Source organism: Pseudorca crassidens, chromosome 6, assembly GCF_039906515.1.
Source record: "Pseudorca crassidens isolate mPseCra1 chromosome 6, mPseCra1.hap1, whole genome shotgun sequence".
Taxonomy (NCBI): Eukaryota; Metazoa; Chordata; class Mammalia; order Artiodactyla; family Delphinidae; genus Pseudorca; species Pseudorca crassidens.
The window spans coordinates 71,427,791-71,450,568 of NC_090301.1; the positions used below are offsets into that span (position 1 = coordinate 71,427,791).

The following is a 22,778-nucleotide window of genomic DNA, read 5'->3' on the forward strand; positions in this document are numbered from 1 at the left end:
GCAAGGTACAACTACGTTTTTATTATTACTATAAAAAGGAATCCAAAGAAATAAAGAATTTTAATTATTATTTCAAAGTAGTTACAGGTCTACCCAGGCTGTCTTTTCTTCTTCTCCTAGTCTGTCTTTCCAACTGTTTTTACTTTAGTCTAAATTCATCTTAGAGGGCTAAGTACTTTCCTTTGTATTCTCAGTTTTAAAAATGGTATCCCAAAAACTAACAAGAATGCAAGTGTGGGCTGTAGCTCTCTCCGATGTGTATTGAGTTGAATGCTTCTTACCCACAGGAACCACAGTGTCAACCACAGTGTCAGTGACATTTAATGAGATTTTAAAAGTCAGTCATTTTTTTCTGTGCATTTTCACAGTTATGTCTAACATTTTTACAGCTAAAGAGGTGTCCTCTCATACATACTCATCAAGATGTCCAGCAGTAAAAGGGAATAAGTCACAGTGGATTCAGTACAGGGACCACTGTTACACATCTGATCAGGCATTGCACAGTTTCTCAGAAGCCAGACGGTTTTGTTCAGAACTTGGTAAGTTAAAATGTGTTGACTTTCTTTGACTCAGTAATTTAATCATTGGAATTTTTCTTAACGAAACCCTTTAAAACAAAGATTATGTTTTTGAAAATATTTCTAAAGCACTCACTAATTATAATAGCATTATTACCCAATTGCCAAGTGGTGGGGAAATGGGTAAGTATTTTATGATATATGAGCTCAATGTAATATTGAAATAGCCATTAAAAATGATCAGTGTCAAAAAAAAAAAGATCACTGTCAGACCTAGGGACACATACAGACTGAAAGTGAGGGGATGGAAAAAGATATTCCATGCAAATGGAAATCAAAAGAAAGCTGAAGTAGCAATTCTCATATCAGACAAAATAGACTTTAAAATAAAGACTATTGCAAGAGACAAAGAAGGACACTACATAAGGATCAAGGGATTAATCCAAGAAGATATAACAATTATAAATATTTATGCACCCAACATAGGAGCACATCAATATATAAGGCAAATGCTAACAGCCATAAAAGGGGAAATCGACAGTAACACAATAATAGTAGGGGACATTAACACCCCACTTTCACCAATGGACAGATCATCCAAAATGAAAATAAATAAGGAAACACACACCTTAAATGATACATTAAACAAGATGGACTTAATTGATATTTGTAGGCCATTCCATCCAAAAACAACAGAATACACTTTCTTCTCAAGTGCTCATGGAACATTCTCCAGGTTAGAGCATACCTTGGGTCACAAATCAAGCCTTGGTAAATTTAAGAAAATTGCAATCATATCAAGTATCTTTTCTGACCACAACGCTATGAGGCTAGATATCAATTACAGGAAGAAAGCTGTAAAAAATACAAACACATGGAGGCTAAACAATATGCTACTAAATAAAGAAGAGATCACTGAAGAAATCAAAGAGGAAATCAAAAAATACCTAGAAATACATGACAATGAAAATATGACAGCCCAAAACCTACAGGATGAAGCAAAAGCATTTCTAAGAGGGAAGTTTATAGCAATACAGTCTTACCTCAAGAAGCAAAAAAAATCTCAAATGAACAACCTAACCTTACACCTAAAGCAATTAGAGAAAGAAGAACAAAAAAACCCCAAAGTTAGCAGAAGGAAAGAAATCACAAAGATCAGATCAAAAATAAAAAGAAATGAAGGAAACAATAGCAAAGATTAATAAAACTAAAAGCTAGTTCTTTGAGAAGATAAACAAAATTGATAAAGCATTAGCCAGACTCATCAAGAAAAAAAGGGAGAAGACTCAAGTCAACAGGATTAGAACTGAAAAAGGAGAAGTAACAACTCACACTGCAGAAATACGAAGGATCATGAGAGATTACTACAAGCAACTACATGCCAATAAAATGTACAACCTGGAAGAAATGGACAAATTCCTGGAAAAGCACAAGCTTCCAAGACTGAACCAGGAAGAAATAGAAAATATAAACATACCAATCACAAGCAATGAAATTGAGACTGTGATTAAAAATCTTCCAACAAACAAAAGCCCAGGACCAGATGGCTTTACAGGCGAATTCTATCAAACATTTAGAAAAGAGCTAAGACCTATCCTTCTCAAACTCTTCCAAAATATAGCAGAGGGAAGAACATTCCCAAACTCATTCTACGAGGCCACCATCACCCTGATACCAAAACCAGACAAAGATGACACAAAAAAAGAAAACTACAGGCCAATATCACTGATGAACATTGATGCAAAAATCCTCAACAAAATACTAGCAAACAGAATCCAACAGCACATTAAAAGGATCATACACCATGATCAAGTGGGGTTTATCCCAGGAATGCAAAGATTCTTCAGTATATGCAAATCAATCAATGTGATACATCATATTAACAAATTGAAGGAGAAAAACCACATGATCATCTCAATCGATGCAGAAAAAGCTTTTGACAAAATTCACCCATTTATGATAAAGGCTCTCCAGAAAGTAGGCATAGAGGGAAGCTACCTTAACATATATGACATAAAGGCCATATATGACAAACCCACAGCCAACATCATTTTCAGTGGTGAAAAACTGAAAACACTTCCTCTAAGATCAGGAACAAGACAAGGCTGCCCACTCTCACCACTGTTATTCAACATAGTTTTGGAAGTTTTAGCCATGGCCATCAGGAAGAAAAAGAAATAAAAGGAATCCAAATCAGAAAAGAAGAAGGAAAGCTGTCACTGTTTGCATATGACATGATACTATACATAGAGAATCCTAAAGATGCTACCAGAAAACTACTAGAGCTAATCAATGAATTTGGTAAAGTAGCAGGATACAAAATTAATGCACAGAAATCTCTTGCATTCCTATACACTAATGATGAAAATTCTGAAAGTGAAATTAAATTAATTTACCATTGCAACAAAAAGAATAAAATACCTAGGAATAAACCTACCTAAGGAGACAAAAGACCTGTATGCAGAAAATTATAAGACACTGATGAAAGAAATTAAAGATGATACAAATAGATGGAGAGATATACCATGTTCTTGGATTGGAAGAGTCAACATTGTGAAAATGACTATACTACCCAAAGCAATCTACAGATTCAGTGCAATCCCTATCAAACTACCAATGGCATTTTTCACAGAAGTAGAACAAAAAATTCACAATTTGTATGGAAACACAAAAGACCCCAAATAGCCAAAGGAATCCTGAAAAAGAAAAATGGAGCTGGAGGAATCAGGCTCCCAGACTTCAGACTATACTACAAAGCTACAATAATCAAGACAGTATGGTACTGGCACAAAAACAGAAATATAGATCAATGCAATAGGATAGAAAGCCCAGAGATAAACCCACGCACATATGGTCACCTTATTTTTTTATAAAGGAGGCAAGAATATACAATGGAGAAAAGACAGCCTGTTCAACAAGTGGTGCTGGGAAAACTGGACAGCTACATGTCAAAGAATGAAATTAGAACACTCCCTAACACCATACACAAAAATAAACTCAAGATGGATTAAAAACCTAAATGTAAGACCTGACACTATAAAACTCTTAGAGGAAAACATAGGCAGAACACTCTATGACATAAATCACAGCAAGATCCTTTTTGACCCACCTCTGAGAGAAATGGAAATTAAAACAAAAATAAACAAATGGAACCTAATGAAACTTAAAAGCTTTTGCACAGCAAAGGAAACCATAAACGAGACGAAAAGACAACCCTTAAAATGGGAGAAAATATTTGCAAACGAAGCAACTGACAAAGGATTAATCTCCAAAATATACAAGCAGCTCATGCAGCTCAATATCAAAAAAGCGAACAACCCAATCCAAAAATGGGCAGAAGACCTAAATAGACATTTCCCCAAAGAAGATAATCAGATTGCCAACAAACACATGAAAGGATGCTCAATATCACTAATCATTAGAGAAATGCAAATGAAAACTACAATGAGGTATCACCTCACACTGGTCAAAAAGTCTACAAACAATGCTGGAGAGGGTGTGGAGTAAAGGGAACCCTGTTGCACTGTTGGTGGGAATGTATATTGATACAGCCACTATGGAGAACAATATGGAGGTTCCTTAAAAAACTAAAAATATTACTACCATATGACCCAGCAAGCCCACTACTGGGCATATACACTGAGAAAACCATAATTCAAAAAGACTCATGTACCGCAGTGTTCACTGCAGCTCTATTTGCAATAGCCAGGACATGGAAGCAACCTAAGTCTCCACTGACAGATGAATGTATAAAGAAGATGTGGCATATATATACAATGGAATATTACTCAGCCATAAAAAGAAACAAAATTGAGTTATTTGTAGTGAGGTGGATGGACCTAGAGTCTGTGAAACAGAGTGAAGTAAGTCAGAGAAAAGCAAATACCGTATGCTAACACACATGTATGGAATCTAAAAAAAAAATGGTCTGACGAACCTAGGGTCAGGACAGGAATAAAGACGCAGACGTAGAGAATGGACTTGAGGACCCTGGGAAGGGGGAAGGGTAAGCTGAGATGAGGTGAGAGAGTAATATTGACATAAATACACTACCAAATGTAAAATAGGTAGCTAGCGGGAAGCAGCTGCATAGCACAGGGAGATCAGCTCGGTGCTTTGTGACCTCCTAGAGGGGTCGGATAGGGAGGGTGGGAGGGAGACGCAAGAGGGAGGGTATATACGTATGCATATAGCTGATTCACTTTGTTATACAGCAGAAACTAACACAACATTGTAAAGCAATTATGCTCCAATAAAGATGTTAAAAAAAAAAATGATCGGGCTTCCCTGGTGGCGCAGTGGTTGAGAGTCCGCCTGCCAATGCAGGGGACACAGGTTCGTGCCCTGGTCTGGGAAGATCCCACATGCTGTGGAGCGGCTGGGCCCGTGAGCCATGGCCGCTGAGCCTGCGCGTCCGGAGCCTGTGCTCCTCAACAGGAGAGGCCACAACAGTGAGAGACCCGTGTACTGCAAAAACAAACAAACATACGAACAAAACAAAACCAAAAAAATTGCTAAGTAAACTAATATGTGAAAATACTGACAAATGAAACTGTTTTAAATATAGCTAGATATGCTTAAATGAAAGGATTAAGAAGCTGATTTTTTGTAAAGTTGGTTAAGTAGTAAATGCAAAATTGTAGATTTTTCATTACCTAGTCATTAATAAGTAAGCTTAGCCTGACCAGGGTAACAAAGTCTAAGAAGTATGGGTTGTTCATCCATTCTGCAAAAGGGATGGCCCACACCTCTGAACACTATAAGGGACAGGACTTTTTGTTTTCAGATTTAACTAAAATGAAAGAGCAGCAATGATTGGCTCCCTCCCATGAGAAACTTGGCGGGTAGTCAAACTGTGAAATGACTTCTAGGGAGACCACCTAGAGTATTTCAAGTACCTGCATCCTTGGGTCTCAGTTTAAGCAGGCAGATGACATTTATCTTATTTATTTTACTAACTTGTGGAGACACTTTACTGATTTAAAAATCTCCTTGTTACTGCTTAACTACATGATGGAAACTTTTGTGTGGGAACTGTTGTGTGTTATACATGTTACACGTGATAGGAACTATTTTGAGCTCTATATACATGTTCTGAAAGTCAGAAGCCTTTTGCTCCTAAAGGAGAAAAAAAGGTTTACTGTCATTGTAGTGTAGGGTTTAAGCACTTAAGTCTTGGAGACAGGTCTGGGTTCAAATCCCAGCTTCCATACTAACTAAGCTGAATGATATTGTGGAAGCTACGTAATTGTTTCTCTTTCTCCTCTGAACAATGAGAATGAAAATAGTACTCACTTCAAAGTTTGGGTAAAGGTTGGGTTGTTATAGGAATGAATGAAATGGGATAATGTGTGCTAATTTATCACAGAGCTCTGCAAATGGAGAGCATTCGTAACTACTCTTATCATTAGAAAGATTGAGATTGACTTTCTATTTCTAAAGCTGTCTAGCTATGAAAGTCTGACAAACTTCCTTAATCTTCTTGCCCCTCCATTTCTACATCTGTAAAATAGTGATAATACCTTTTCTACAGGATTACGTAGTATTAAACAAGGTAAAGTACCTGCACACTGTGGTGATCTGTAGAGGAGAAAAGCCTTTCCTTTGCCCTTCTTTAAATACTTCACACCACAAAAGAAATGCTTTAGTTCAAGTATGGGTAAGCTTGTTTGGGTTGAAGACTATTTGATTCCATTTAGGATGGATTTCCAAGTCTAGTTATTATTTTGTTTCTATCCGTTGCCTGATGCTGGTGATAGCACTGTTATCTCTGTGGGTTTAGGGCAACCTCTCAAACTTCAAGAATACTCACTCATTCAGTGCCATACTATATTTAGGAACTTACAATGGATGACCAAGTACTCTTATGTATAAAATCATATTAAAAGGAAGGCCAATGCTCTCTGACATCCCAAACCTATTTGCTTTCATTTTAACAGAAGCAAAGTCAAAGCTGAGTTATTATACAGAACTGGTTGTTGAGGAGAGAGTGTTGAAAGTCTATAGGGGAGCACAGACTTCTACCATTACATACCCCATTCTTATGACTTGCTGTTTATACAGAAAGGTCTCACTGGTTACGTAGTTCCAAGATCCAAAAATATTACCAGGTAAACATTTTGAGGAAATGTAAAATTTCTATATGCAAAGTTTCAATCTAGAACATTACTAACTTTTTTAGAAGCTATTAATGTTATATTTTTAAAAATCTGAAATAAATATCAGATTTTAAGAACATTCCATGTCAAGTTTGAATATCTTCGTGATCTTGATCATGATAGTTTTTTTCAAATGGCTGGTTGAGAATAAACCGCTTCCCTAGTTTGCATAAAGCTAATTGGTTTGGGGTTTGTTTTCCTTCAACAGATCATTCTGCAACTATCGTTACCATAAAGGATGAAGATGAGAATAAATTTGTGAGCAGACTGATGAGGGAAAATAATAACATCACCATGAGAGTTTGGCTTGGATTATCTCAACTTTCTGCCGGTAAATGACATATCTGTATGTACAGTGTGCAAAGAGAGTTCTAACTTGTCCTAAATACCAAGTCAGCCTCACTAAAGAATGTCAAGTGGTGGCTAATTCGAATGCTTCTTGGTGATGAATAAACTAGATCTGCTGTTTTAGAGGCTCATAAACTCCTAATGAATAAACAGGTGACATTAGTAATGATGGAAACACTAATGAAATAGAAAATCAGGTTAACTCAACTGGAATTGTTTTAGAGGCTTAAGATACTTGGGTCAACAGAATTTGTTTTTCTCCTGTGGCAATATCTGTGTCCCTCGTGTCCCCCACCAGGAACCCTTAGATTTCTAGTGTCTATCACACAGTGTTTTTGTAGCTTTTAACTGTTATTCAGAAGTTCTCTTCCTGTTGTTCCCTTCCCCCTTGGAACGTTTTTTACCATAGAGCTAAATTAAGTATTTTGTTTGTTTGTTTTTGTTTGTTTGTTTGGTTTTTTTTTTTTTTTTCTGTACGCAGGCCTCTCACTGTTGTGGCCTCTCCCGTTGCGGAGCACAGGCTCCGGACGTGCAGGCTCAGGGGCCATGGCTCAGGGGCCATGGCTCACGGGCCTAGCCGCTCCACGGCATGTGGGATCTTCCCGGACCGGGGCACGAACCCGTGTCCCCTGCATTGACAGGTGGACTCTCAACCACTGCACCACCAGGGAAGCCCTAAATTAAGTCTTAATGGTGATTTTTTTTTCATACTAGCTTAGTAAAATGGCAGAAATTTGGTTCAAAAAGGTTTGTGGAAGAGTTTTTCAATAAGGCATAATAGATAGAGGGTTTCAATGCACTTGGAATTGATAAAGAATGAAGAGTACAAATTTGATAGAAGAATAGGAAGTCTGCTTCACATTTTATGCAAATTTGAATTCTAAATAATTAAAATGTGAATTCCAAAATATTAAGTATGTGTCAAAAAGTCAGTGAATTCAAAGTTGGCCATCTAAATGAATTATAAATTGTGTTTATACTATCACCACAAGGTGGTACAACCTCAGCTGGAAAGCAAAAATGGAGTCATGGTGAGGAGGCCTTCTTGGACCCCGCTGTACCTTTCCTCGCCCACCAGCACACTGGGAATGATTTTTGATGGGGGAGGGGGGCGGAGAGCAAGAGAAAAGGGATACAGGTCTTTAGAAGTCTATCCGTCACACAGTAAATGTACAGGCATTCTGCACTTTAATCAAAGCACCATATTCTACATCAGTGCTGTCTAACAGAACTTTCTGCAAAGATGAAATTGTTCTATATCTTCTCTGTCCAACGTAGTAATCACTAGCCATATATGGCTATTGAACACTTGAAATGTGGCAAGTGCAGGTGATGGACTGATTTTAATATTTTCACTTTCAATAAATTTCATTTTAAAATAGTGGCACAGCACAGTTCTAAGGAAATAAATTATATGAGCCATGCACCTTTTAACCTTAGTAATTTAGTTGCAATAAACATAGTTATACTTAATTTCTTTCTTTAGATCAGTCCTGGAATTGGTTAGATGGATCAAAAGTGACATTTGTCAAATGGGCAAATAAATTTAAGAGTGGCAGTGGACAATGTAGCATTTTGTTAGCTTCAAATGAAACTTGGATAAAAGTTGAATGTTCACGTGGCTATGGAAGAGTTGTCTGCAGAGCTCCCTTGGGTAAGTATGTAACCTGTCCTTAAGGAACACTTTGCAAAATAGGTCAGGAAATAATTGTACAATTCAGTTATGTGCAAAGTTTTGTACTTTGTCCTAAAGTACTTAGTCCTTAGAGTATATCCAAACAATCTTAACTCATAGATTCTTTTCCTCAGAAAAATAGATAGATTACAAATGACAGTAAATGCAAAAGATGTCTAGGACTCCCAGAGGAAAGTGCCAAACTGTCCAAACTTTGTATATTCTTTCCTAAGAAAAATGGAAGCTGCCAGAGTATTAGGGAGGTTGTTTCTATGAAAATGTTAAGATGTATTTTATTCCATAGTTCAAACATGTAAAAACTCAAAGGTCTAATTCTGCAGTGTGTTTCCTTTCTCCTCATTCCCATACAACTCATAATTAAGAACAATGCAAAACTATTTAATTACTTAAAATGTCCTGAGTATCTATAGGAAATCATAACTTGAACTTCCATTTCATCATAACTGATACATAAAATAACCACAAAAATCTTAATAAGCTCTAAAATTTTCACATCAACATTTTTAAAGATTAGCATAAAATGTTCAGTTTGGTGTACAAATATTAAAAATAAAACCCTAATTCTAGGTGACCAGTATCTATATATTTATGCATTGATTCAGCAAATATTTAGATTATCTGTTTTATGTGTGGAGCTGTTACCCATGTACAAGACAGATAAGATTCCTTTTCTCACAGAGCTTACAGTCTAATAGGGGAAGACATAATAAGTAACCAAGCAGGTCTATTTTTAAAAGAGAGGAAAATATCAAATAGTTATAAACTCTGTATAGTGGAGACTAGGAGGTTGACTACTCTAGATCAGGTTATCAGAGAAGACATTTTAGAGCAGGAGATATTGAAGCTGAGATCGGAAAGGCCTTGGGAACCAGGGTAGGAGTCATAGCAGGCAGAGGTGCCAGCTGGAGCAGAGAGCCTGAGACAGAACAACCTGCTGTGGCCTCAGGGAAGAGCTGCCAAGTAGACAGGTGCCAGACACTTAGGGCTTTAGAATCCCGAGTCAAGAGTTCAGGTTCCATTCTGAGTGGAATGGAGAGTGACTAAAAGATTTGGGGGGGAGCAGGGTTAGAGTGGTATAAACCAAGAGTTCTGTTTTGGCATTTTGAACTATCCATGTGGAGATGAACTATCCACATGGCATGTGCGGTGTGTGCCTTTGGACGTAGGAGAGAGAAGGGAGGTCAGCATAGAGACGGTATTAAAGCCATGGGAAAAAATGAGTCCATCTCGACAGCATGTAGACAGGGGCCTGGGACAGTGTTTGAAATTGAATAGCAAGGAGCTAAATGAGGTCATCCTAAAGGCTTAAATTCCTTTAAAGCAAATAATACTTTATTTGGCACTAGGTAAGTCAAACACAAACATTTACAACTTTTAGCAATTTGCTATCAAAGTAAGGTAATATACTGGGAATGATGGTCTCAGAGATGATGGGAAGGGAAGTGAGAATAATGATAGCACTTTAATTTCTTTGGAAGAAAATTGCTATAGCAATGAAGAGGATTTGAATGAAAAGAGTTAAATTGGAAAAGAAAGCTCTTAAGTATCTGATGATGAATTTGAATTGTGTTCACACTATGAAACAATCAGGTACTTATTGTATCTAATTTGTACAGTGTTTACATATGTGACATAGAGCCTAATGTATAAAATCAATAATAATCACGTTTATATTCTCTCCTCCACTGTCAAACCTTTCCCTGTTCTAGGCCCTGATTACAGAGGAATGGGTATCACATTTGCTGTGCTAAGTTTCTTAGCTCTCATCAGCGGATTGATCTGGTTCCTTTTCCAAAGGAACCGTTTGCACTGGGTGGGCTTCTCTTCAGTTCGGTATCAACAAGGAGTCAATGAAGATGAAATTATGCTTCCTTCTTTCCATGACTAAACTCTTCTAAAGGTTTGCTAATTTGCACTGATGGTTTAGGAAAAATGGGCCATTTAAAATTTTCCCAGTGTCAGTATTTACTCTGTTTCAACGTAGAAGTCTTAAGTACTTTTTCTTTTTTTGTTTAATTGCTATCCTGGTATCTACAATTACACAATTACCCACAAATGCCATGTTTATAACTACTTAATAGAATGAAAAGGAACCAAAGCTGGAACTAAAGTCCAAATTGTTCATAAGGTAATGTTTAATGTGCATTTTTCTCTGTAAGAATGTGGTTGGTAATAAGGATATGTATATTTTAATGGTATTTTAACACAACGTCTTAGGAAATCAAAACTGGCATATTACTAGGTCACAGATCTACCTTTTAAGAACATCCGAGCCAAATGCAAAATTAGTACCTCAAGGTAAAAACACAACTGTAAATAATGTCAACATTGTTTTAAAATAGTCATTTGTAGCATTTGGGGGAAATTATTGAGCAATGAAACATGTAAACAGCAAAATGGTGCCTCTTGGCAAGAGTTTCTTATACTATTCCAAAGATATTTCACACCAAAATTATTTAAATGCAAATGTTTTGTTCTGGTCATAGTTTTCTTTAAAAAAAAGACTTTAAAAAAAGATTTAGTACTTAACGTTTTTCTGAAATGTGTTTTTTTGTTTTAGGTACAACATATAACTGTTTTCTTTTTAAAGGGAATCAGCTAAGGATAAGATTTTTTGAAAATTTCACAATTAATATACTTATATAGTATGGCAACTTCTGACTAAGAAATTTTTATTACTTTGTTGCCTTTTTACATAAGCTAAAGAGAAAAGAGGCCTGTGAAGGTAACTGTGTATCTCACATTTGTAAAAATGAAAATTTTACCATGAAACTCTAAACCCTGTGATTACTACTAAAATATTTAAAATTAGGAATGGTTTAGGAAACAGTTTTGTGGTTATCGTTTAGAATTTTACCACCTAGAATATTTTCTTAATAATAGCTTCTACTGCATATGATGAATGTTCTATTCAGTGTTTAACTTGTACTTTAGAATATTTTTGTATAAAATCCACAGATTTATTTTAAAATTTAGAGTGTTTATACTGTGATAACATTGTAAATAAATTTCTAAGACAACGTTAGTATAGTCTAAAACTCTATAGTACAGTTGTCCTGAACTATTTTTTACTGAATTTGTTAAAGTAATTCTCTTGCTCTATGATCTGTACAATTTTAGTTGTTAAGACTTTCTTCAAAGAACTAAACAAACTGGATGCAAAAAGTACAGGTAAATGTAGTAGTGATGCCATAATAAAGTCATTTTATTTTTTAAGTAAAAGTGTTGTTGATCCTTGTTGGGGAAAAAATATCTCTAGATTGGGCTTTATTATGTTAGGCACATAGCATGACAAGAAATAAAGTGTCCAGCTATTGTAAAGCAAGGCATCCTTAAGATTTTGTGTGCATTTTTAAAAGAATAAACGTAATCATCCCGACATCTCTGAATGTTTGATTTTAGGCTCTTTTTTCGATTCCTCTGACTCAGCGTTTCTTTAAACTACTGGATCAGCAGGGATTCCACCTATGATCCACTTGCTTCTCATTCTGTGTGCTCCCTTCAGGAGATCCAGTACAACACCTCCCGCCCCACGACATTCATCAACCACTTCTAAGTCAGTAGTTCAAATATCTAGTTTATGTTTCTAACTCCCACTGAACAATCTCCATGAAAGTCCTTCTCAACACGATCAGAACTGCCTGTATTGTGTTCCCTTCCTCATTTCCCCTGTTCCAAATGTCTCAGAGGAACTGAAGACAACTTTTTCCGATCTTCCTAACTAATCCAACACCCACATGTGGTCTGACAAAATTGATATTTCAAAACCAGGCACCTAAAAAAGCAGGCAAATACACCCAATGATCAGGTATAGGGGACAAATTTAGAAGTGCTACCAATGACTATCCTCTCACAGCATGTTCCCTTCCCTGATCCCAGGCCAAGATGTTTCGTTATCTGGGAGATCTCCTCTGCAAATAGTGTTGGCAACCCCCAGTCCTGACCCCTCTGCTGAGTTGAATCTAGGGAAAGCCAGAGATTCAGGTTCCTTTCTCTTAGGTTCATTTAATCCTAAAGCCCTCTTGGAGAAACAAAGACCTAATTGTTAGGTCTTTGCTCAACAACTTTTTACCTAAAAAGACAAATTTTAACTATATATATCAAAGACTTTTTTTTTAATTAGACCTCATGATCTGTACAAAGTTAACTCTGATTTCCTGTATAATCTAAATTCAGACATTTTCACAATATTACATCTCAACAACTTTAGTATACACCTATTTCTCTTTTTTCCCAAGCTAACTTAATCACAAGCAGAATTTGAGACTTTTTTCTATTCTTCCAAACAGTTCTTCTTATATTCTCCTTGAATTAATATGAAGACAATATACCCCTTGTTTCCCAAGCTAGAAACTCAGAAATCATCCTTAAATTCTCTCTTTCTCATCTCTCTAATCCAACAATTCTGTCAGTTTTTTCCCACACTTCTCATGAACTGGTTATCTCCATTGCCAGCTGTCTTAATTCAGACCTCTATCCTTTTTTGCTTCCTGGATTATCTGCACGAGGCTTTTCACTGGTCTTCCTCATCAGCCTTTCCTCTTCATCCCATTTTTCCTGTTCCTGGGCCTAGGGGACCTGAAGTTCACAGAGGAGGACTCCTCCTCTGTTTTGGTCTAAAGTTATCTAGGCCTAACTTATCTCACAACAAGGGAGCTCAGCAGTGCCCAGCCCAGGACCCTCCCCAGGGACCTTATGTGGGTTGATGTCAGTCCTGAGAAGTCCTAAGAGGGTATCTGGTTCCCTGGCCAAATACCCTCTTAATACAATGTAGGGTCAAGTCAATATTGCTCCAATTGCTAAACAACAAAGAGCCAAAGTCAGATAAAACTGGAATCCAGGAATCAGGAAAACATTGGTGATTTTAACCAATGGAAATGCAGGAGATCACCAGAATCCAGATGGGAGTGAGCTGAAAAATGAAAGGGAAATTAGGAAATAGAGAACATGAAATCTTGAGAAGTATCTAGAGATGGGCCATAGCTAGAGAGAGGAGGAGGGTTGAAGAAGATTTTTTCCCAAAAGAGAACAGAAAGAGATTCACACGTTGAGAAGCTTAGAGGAAAGAAAACAAAACACATCAAAAACTAAAAACGATGGACAGTAGTTGATGATGCCGGGGAGAGATGGGGCATCATTAATGGAAGAAAATCTTGGAGCAGATGGGATGAGAGGCGCAGTTCTAAATCCACATAAAGAGGAACTAGGTTTGGATGGGATGGGAGGAAGCATGCATTCCTCTCTGAGGACAAAAGAGAAAGACCTGTGTGAAAGGGAAGGGGAGAGCAGATAAGTCTTTGAAGATGTTTGTCTACACCTGATGGCCCCTATTTTCCTACTGAGTAGAAGGTGAGGTTTTCTGCCGAGAAAGACAAGTATCAAATGGGGTTTCAGCTTGAAGAGCATAATAAAAAAATTGAAATATTCTGTGTGGGGAATGAGAGAGGATAATGACCAAGACAAAATAAAAAGACTGCAGAAGAGGCTTACTGGGCCCAGATGAAATTAAAAGCCATATATTAGTAGAGGCAAGCATCAAGAGGATTAATAGATTTCCTCTACCTGCCCTCAGCTACTTCACTAGAATTGAGGGAAAGGAGACTATGAAGAAGAAAGAAGAGACCCCATCCTCAAAAAATTAAAAACAGAACTACCATGTGATCCAGTAATCCCACTTCTGGGTGTATATCCAAAGGAAATGGAAATAGGATCTTGAAGAGATAACTGCACTCCCACGTTCATTGCAGCATTATTCACAATAGCCAAGGTATGGAAACAACCTAAGTATCCATCAATGGATGAATAGATAAAGAAGATGTGATACACACACACGACTATTATTTAGCCATGAGAAAGAAAGAAATTCTGCCATTTTCAACAATATTGGTGAATCTGGAGGGCATTATACTAAGTGAAGTAAGTCAGACAAAGAAAGATAAATATGTATGATATCACTCACATGTGGAATCTAAAAGAGCCAAACTCATAGAAACAGAGAGCAGAATGGTGGTTACCAGAGGTGGGAATAGGGGAAAAGGGGGGATGTGGTTTAAGGGTACAAACTTCCACTTATAAGATGAATAAGTTCTGAGGAATATACAGCATGGTGATTATAGTTAACAATACTGTGTAATATAGTTAAAAGTTGCTAAGAGAGTAGATATTAAATGTTCTCATCACAAGAAAGAAATGGTAATTATGTGACAAGATGGAACGCTATGGTGGTAATCCTTTTGCAATATACATCAAATCAACACACTGTGCACCTTAAATTTACAAAATGTTATATGTCAATTATATTTCAATACAGCTGGAAGTTAAAAAAATTTTTTTTAATTTGGAAAAAGAGGGAAAAAAGGAAGAGACCCCAGGAGTCAGAGTTGGCCAGGTGGATGCAACAGAGAAAAAAGGGAGGGTATGGTATCCAGGCTGGATGAAGAAGGGAGAAATAAAAGGCCAGGAAAAATGAAGTCAAGGGATTGGAGTCTGGAATGAGGTCAAAGAGAAGTGAAAGAGAAGGAAAAATAAAAGGTATGAGGTGTGACTGGAAAGTAGAACATCATAGTGAGAGATTTTGATGAAATAGTGTATTATTCCATGCAGACGTGGTTAAGTAGTCTGTTTTGTCATATTAGCATAAAAAATGAGGAAGTATGCATCAGAGTTAACAGTGGGGAAAATATGCCTTCCCTTAGTTCAAATGACTTAAAAATAAAAGACTGCTGAAAAGGGTTATTTGCCTAAATGGTGTTGATTCATTAAGGTTCTACTTCTATTGTAAATCTAACCATTATTTGACAATTAGTTTTCATGCAAAGTAATCCAGATTGATACAATATGCTTTGGTGCCCGAGGTGGGGGGTGGAGATGACTTTTCCAAATACATGACTGCATAGAGCTGTTCATTTTACTTGTGTAGTTAGCAGGACAGAAGTGTCCAGAATCAGGATGTTTTCGTATTTAATAAACATTGTGTACATTTGGAAGGATTTGCTTTGGATTTGGGTTTAGTATATAAACCCGTTATTGACAGTCTGAGAGGAATGATGGAAATAAATAAGTTGAGCAAGACATTGATACTTTGGCAAGAGAGACTGAACCTGGAGAGGGTGGGAGAGTCCAGCAGAAGACCTGGGCTCTGGTTCATTTTTTGGCATTCACTGTGTGCCTGTGGCTAAGTGATATCCCTTCTTTGGACCTCAGTTTCCTTATCAGTAAATGAAGATGGCCCCTACCACCTCTAACATTCTGTGACTCTCCTTATAGACCCCTTTGGTCAGATAGATTTCCTTGGTGCAATCACTCCATTTCTGACTGGACTATTAGAGAAATGGAAAGGGTTAGAAAGGATTGGAAAAGGTTAGACTTGGTCTTTTAGAATAGACTTTAATTTTTGAGCAGTCTTAGGTTAAAAAACGAGCAGAAAGTACAGAGAGTTCCCATATACCTCCTTATCCCTCGCCATGTTTCCCTATTATTAGCATCTTGCATTAGTGTGGGACATTTGGTAAAACTGATGATCCAGTATGGATACATTATTATTAACTAAAGTCCGTAGTTTACATTAGGATTCATCTTTATGTTGTATATTCTATGGGTTTTGACAAATGTATAATGATATGTGTCTACCATTATAGTATCTTACAGAACAGTTTCACTGCCCTGATAGTTCTCTGTGCTCCACCTATTCATGGCTCCCTTCCCACCTCCCCCAACCCTTGGCAACCACTGATCTTTTACTGATACCACAGTTTTGCCTTTTCCAAAATATAAAGTTAAAATTACAGGGTATGTGGACTTTTCAGATTGTCTTCTTTCACTTAGCAATATGCATTTAAGCTTCTTCCATGTCTTTTCATGGCCTGATAGTGCATTTCTTTTTAGTGCTGAACAATATTTCATTGTCTGGATGTACCACAGTTTATTTATCCATTCACCTATTGAAGGATATCTGGGTTGCTTCCAGATTTTGGCAATTATGAATAAAGCCACTGTAAATATCTACATATAAATTTTTGTGATAGGGACTTCCCTGGTGGTCCAGTGGGTAACCCAATACAGGGGGCCTGGGTTCAATCCCTGATCAGGGAACTAGGTCCCACGTGCAGGTTGAAACTAAGAGCCCTCATGCCGCAGCTAAGAAGTCTGCATGCTGCAACTAAAGATCCTGCATGCTGCAACTAAGATCCACATGCCACAACTAAGACCTGGCACAGCCATAAATTAATTAATTATTTTTTTAAATTTTAAATAAAATTTAAAAATAAATAAATAAAATATTTTTTAAAATTTTGTGAATATGTAAGGTTTCAGCTTGTTTGGATAAATACCAAGGAGCATGATCACTGAATCACATGGTAAGAGTATATTTAGTTTTGCAAGAAGCTGCAAAGTGTCTTCCAAAGTGGCTGTACCATTTTGCATTCTCACCAGCAATGAATGAGAGTTCCTTTTGCTCTCCATCTTCATCAGCATTTGGTGTTGTTGATTTTAAAAGCCATTCTAATAGGTGTGTAGTGGTATCTTGTTTTAATTTGCAATTCCCTAGTGACATGTGACGTTGTATGTTTTCATATGCTTTTTGCCATCTGTGTATCTTCTCTGTTAAAGTGTCTGTTCAGCTCATTTGTACATTTTAAAATTGAGTTGTTTGTGTTTGTAGAGTTTAGACTTGATTTTAAAGCACTCTTTTGGTAATGACATGAGACAATGTCAGGGTTTAAACAAGCAGCCTTCCTGGCCTTGACTGTCTGGTTCCAGAGACACTCACTAGTGGAGTTACAGTTGCATAGTTTATACATATAATAAGTATGGGTGGTTTCCCTTTTTTTTTTTTCTTAAACGACAGAAATTTATTGTGCCACAGTTCTGGAGGCCAGAAGTTCAACATCAAGGTATCCATCAGAGTTGGTTCCTTCCACGGGCCGTATAAGCGTAGTTTAAAGACCCTTAATCCAGGAGCTGCTGACAGAGAAGAGTTGTCTGAGGGCCACAGTCCACTGAGAGAAGAGCCTTTGAAAAGGTTTCTGACCATTAGGTCCAAAGGACAAACACCACTTTAACCAAGGGATCAAAGTTGGCATCACCAGTGATGAGACAGAATGACATGGTCCTCCTGGGCTGGGCATATGCCTTCTGTGGTACTCTTGCCAGAAAACAAACAACAACAAAACAAAAACATAACCTGAATCCTGTTCTTCTAATCTCCCTCAGGAGGAGACATCAGACAAACTGAAACTAAAGGACATTCTACATAGCGACTGGCCAGTACTCTTCAAACTTGTATCCAGATCGATGGTGAAAGATAAGCAATGACACAGGAACTGTCCCACATTAAAGAGACTGAGGAGACGTCATATCTCAATAGTGTATGACCCTGGATTGGATTTTAGAACAGAAAAAGAACATCAGAGGGACAATCGGTGAAATGTGATAACGGCTGTAGATTAGTCCACAGTATTACACCCGTGTTAATATGCTGGCTTTGACTCATTGTACTGGAGTTACATACGACGTTAATATTTAGAAAAGCTGGCTGAAGGGTTATAGAAATTCCTTGTACTACTTTGGCAACATTTTTGAGAGGCTGAATTTATTTCGGTTCAGATGAAAAGTTTTAAAAATCACGGAGAGCCGGAGCGCCGGCCGGAAAGCAGCGCGGGCGGGCACTCGGGCGGGTTAGGGGCCGCGGGTGGGAGGGGTCGGGCGGCGGCTCCGCACTTCCGAGCAGCGTGCGCGCCGTGTCCGCAGCGCAGTCATGCCCCGCGCCGCGCCCCCCGCTCTCCTGCTGCCGCTGCTGGGCCTCACAGTCGCCGCCGCCGCTGCGGGTAAGCTGGCCCCTTGCCGCGCCCCCTCCTCGGCCTGGGAGCCCGGGCCCGGAGCGACCGCCTTCCCGCCGCCCGGCGGAGACTCTCCACCCCCTCCGCGGCCGAGGGCTTCAACTCCACGGGCATGTCGCGCTCCCCTGCACGCCCACCCCGCGCGCACCCGTGCGCCCTGGCGTCTGGTCATCCCCCCCCAGCACCTCCGCGTTCGGTGGGTTCCGAGAGAGCGCCCCCGGGGAGGGGGTAGCCGGGGACCCGAGAGCGCCCTTCGTCTCCCGCCGCGTCCACATCCTCGGCGCAGACCCCACTCGCGGGCAGGGGTCCCAAACGGCGCTAATTGACAGGAGAGCGGAGGGACTTCGAGCCCCAGGACGAACATAGTTTCAGGGCCATTTGGGGCTGAAAGGAGAAGTGGGGAAGTTGGCTGCGGAGATGTCCTCAGCTCGTGAGCGGCGGCGGCGGGGGGTGGGAGGAAGCTGGCCCTCTTTTGCTCTCGGCGTTGTTTGACCAATTGGTTGGTGTTCAAGTTGTCGAAACAGGAAAACAGTTCAGCCAAATAACCCTGAATGGAAGTGGGACGAGAACAGGCGAGGCCTGGATTCCACTTAAGTCGTGTGATTTAAAAATCTTTAAGTCCAGTCTGCTGTTGTGCAAGTGACATCTGAAAAATTACTCTTGATTAGTCAGTCATTTCCAAAATGAATCGTGAGGAAAATGGACAATTCTCTTGAATGTTTTGTGTTTTTTTAAACAAGTTTCTCTTGCAAACATGTCAAAAATGTTGATGGGGGAAACTCTGGGGAAAGACTTCCATCCAAAATCACTGATTGAACAATTCCAGGAATTAAGGAGCAAAATAAACAAGAACTAAGTGAGTACTTGCGTGGGTTTGAATAAAATGATTATGCAAGAGTTTGGCTCCCCCCCCCCCCCCGTGAATTTCACTGCCATTTTATAAATTCCTGCTGGAAGCCCGCTGACAGGCAGGAATATATTAAAGGATCTCAGTATTGGAGGCAGCAGTAGAGTAAGAGCTCAGAAGTTGCCTTTTTTTTACAGACTCAAAGCTCCTATCCTGACACCTTTTGTCGACCAGCATTTATGACCAGTTATGGCATCTGCTGCCTATGGAGGAGCAGAAACGAGAGTTTCACACTGTTGAGACTGAGCACATTCGTTTTGTCCAAAACAAGGCTGGACCAGAGATTCTGTGAATCCCTCCTTATGCACGCCCTCCTTATGTTTGCCAGTAACATCTAAACGCCCATTTAAGCCACCCTCTGGGTTGCCGCGCCTTCATATGTCAGGCTCAGTAAAACAAATACTTTTCTTGTCAGATTTTTTAAAAAGTCCGTTTCTAGATTGTGTGGTATTTCTCTTCTTAAGAGAAGCTGTTTTGATCAGCAGTGGAAGACAGGCTGTTACCCACCTGGGCTCTTGGGCTCCTTAATAGAAATTGACGAGGCCAGATGAGGAATTCAGGCGAGGCTTTATTAGGGATGCTGCAGCGTGAGGGAGTGAGAACAAATAACAAGTGCCCTTGCTTGCTCCCTAAGCGGGGAGCGAGCTGATCCCCTAAGTGGGGTTGAGGGTAGGAGCAGACATGGGTGGCTGGAGAGGTTGCTTAGGTGGGCTGCCCACCCCCTTGGTGGTGCTGTGTGCAGGGATCATGCGCAGTACCCTGCCTTTGCTCCTGGCAGCTCAGAAGCAGCAGTTGGGTTTTGATCTTTTTGTATCTTGTTGCTCATAATTTGCCCCAACTGTGCATGCGTGCAGTTATTTTTAGTCTCTTATAGTTTCTTTGCATTCTGTTGCTGGAGGAGACGTTTGTCCAGGTGCAAGCATTGCAGCAAAGGGTCCCAGGTCCCAGCCTGTCTCAAAACTATCTTTGGAAAGTTTTGTTCTTTTTCCTTTTATAAGTCAAGTATGGTTAAATAGACTTTTCAAGAGCTGAAGAAGTACCTGTCGAATAAATGATTGCTATTAATGAATCAGCTTCTCTCAGGAGGTTTGAAGGATTAATTTAGAAGGAGTATGAGCTTTGGAGTTAGGTACAGAGTCTGTGGCCTTGATCGAATTGTGCAACTCATTGCACTTCAGTAAAATGGAGATAATACCCATGGGGCTGTAGTGAGCATTCAGTGAGAACTCCATGTCTAGCACCTATTCCAGACATGGTGAATCTTGGTTTTCCTTTGTTCTCTTCATACGAAGTGTAATTATTGCAACTAGAAAATTATGTCACAAGTGCCGCTTTATGTCTGTTGATGTGTATGGTTACCGAGCACATTCCCATACATGTTGATAACACAGGGCTGAAAAACTATGTGTTTTATCATCATACTTCACAAATCTATCTAGACAAGATCAGGAATCACATTTGGCTTAGAACTAAGTAAAGAAAGAGCTTTTCAAGGTTCTCATGGAATTTGCTGAATGGCAAGGTCTTAACAGAAAAGCTCCTAGGGTGTTGCATAAAGCATAAATGTAATATTGAAATGGAAATTATTGTTCTCTGTTATTTTGGAGTTTATTAGTGTAAATGATCTTGTGTTGTTCTTAGATATTATCTTGAAAAATCACAATGAACAAAAAATACCTGAGTAAGGTTCCATGCCATCCCTTTTAAAAAGTTCTTCTGTAACGGCACTTGTTGTACATAGTACATGATTGGTGTCTGTTTCTTGGGTCAGTGGTTTCCTGTGAGCAGCGTGAATATAAGTGAACACAAGCATGTTAGAGGAAACCCCATTCTGTGGTCACTGAATCGTTTCTCACTTTGAGTTGCCGTAGCCTACAATACTCTGCCTCCTTCCCTGACGCCACCTCTTACCGCCCTTCCTGCTATCCACTCTGTTTATCCACGATGACCTCTGGGCACTCAGCCACCTCCTGGCTCTTCTGCCCAGACCCCCCTCCCCTTCCCCAGTCCTTGGCATGGCTGCCCACTCCCATATCATTCAGAGCTCTGTTCATATGCCACCTTCTCTATCACATCCCCGTGTTTTCTCTTCTTCAGAGCACTGAATTCTCTCAGAATGAATCTCGTTTCTTCACTCTCTTCTTGCTTTTCGCTCCCCTTACCAAGGGAGCTCCATAACAGCAGAAACTTTACTATCTTGTGGATTTTTTGTTTTGTTTTGTTTTGAAAAGTGTCTCTGTACTTTATTCTAATTTATAATGAAAGGATAAAAAATTTAGATGAATGATTTAAGAAGTAGGGGGCGATAATGGGATTGCAGTTTCCTTCAAGTTATTTTTACTTCCGCCCATGAACTCATCTCATAATTGAATTCAAAGCATTAAGTCACCTTAATCTATTGATGTGACTTTTTCTGGCCCTTTGTGAATGGAGCAGTGATGTTTCAGGGGAAATTATTTCAGATTGTAAATTTTGAAATGTTAGTAAGTGTTCATTTGCCTTCCAATGGAAAAGTGAAATAGTAATTAGGTATTATTTCAGGACTTCTTTCATTGTTGAGAAGCTTTTAGAAATGTGCTTCCGTGTTGAAAATTAGTTTTGCAACAGGGTTGCTGTCCACAATTTTTTATTATACATATCAAGTATTTAAGATTATTTTAGATTTTGAGGACAAATCTTGAGATTGCATCTATAAGAGAATAGACCAGCGTTGCCCAGTAAGAAAGGTGCAGAGAAGCACTGGCACCCTCATTCTATGAATAAAAGTCATGACAGCTTTTCTGAGAAGGGACGTGAAGGGAGAAGATGGGGGTGGACATCTTGGAAGCTAGGTTGGGTAGCGTGGGGAGGGGACTGAGTGTCAGAGTGGCTGAATTTCCTTACAATTCAGGGATATCTTTGCAGCCCAGGCCCTCCGGATTATCAGGGGCCTGGTACACCATGTCCTCCTCCATACTTAATAAAGGTAATAACCAGCGCCTCTTTCTTCCTCCTCCTCTGCCCTTGTGGAAGGTAAGTGACTGACTCATGTCTAATAGGAGAGGGGCGAAGGTCTTATTATTGGCAAGGAAAAAAAAGTACAATCTTGCCTCCTTTGTTAACATTCAGAACAAGTCTGTCCCAAGGATCACTTCCTCTTATGCTGTGCCTGGTTCTTTAAAAAAATTAATTACAAGGGAACAGAGAGTTCCATTAGAGCTGACTGGTAATGCAAAACATTCTTGTGGCTCTGCCATTTTAGTCTTTTAGCACATGATAATTTTTTTTGTTTTTTGGTTTTTGGCGGTACGCGGGCCTCTCACTGTTGTGGCC

General features: G+C 39.1%; 1 protein-coding gene across 5 annotated transcripts in view; it reads left to right on the forward strand.

Moving 5' to 3' along the window:
- The window catches only part of LOC137226615 (CD302 antigen), a 131,501-nt gene that overhangs the window by 84,016 nt on the left and 24,707 nt on the right, over positions 1 to 22,778 (forward strand). For 2 of the 5 annotated variants that reach the window (XM_067741806.1, XM_067741807.1), the window contains 4 exons: positions 390 to 539; positions 6,885 to 7,007; positions 8,511 to 8,678; positions 10,430 to 12,087. In XM_067741806.1, the coding sequence (XP_067597907.1) occupies positions 390 to 539; positions 6,885 to 7,007; positions 8,511 to 8,678; positions 10,430 to 10,608 (620 nt within the window). In that variant the 3' untranslated portion in view covers positions 10,609 to 12,087. Of the gene's footprint in view, positions 1 to 389; positions 540 to 6,884; positions 7,008 to 8,510; positions 8,679 to 10,429; positions 12,088 to 18,402; positions 18,548 to 22,778 lie in introns of those variants that run through there. The other 3 variants (XM_067741810.1, XM_067741808.1, XM_067741809.1) reach the window with 3 other exon arrangements.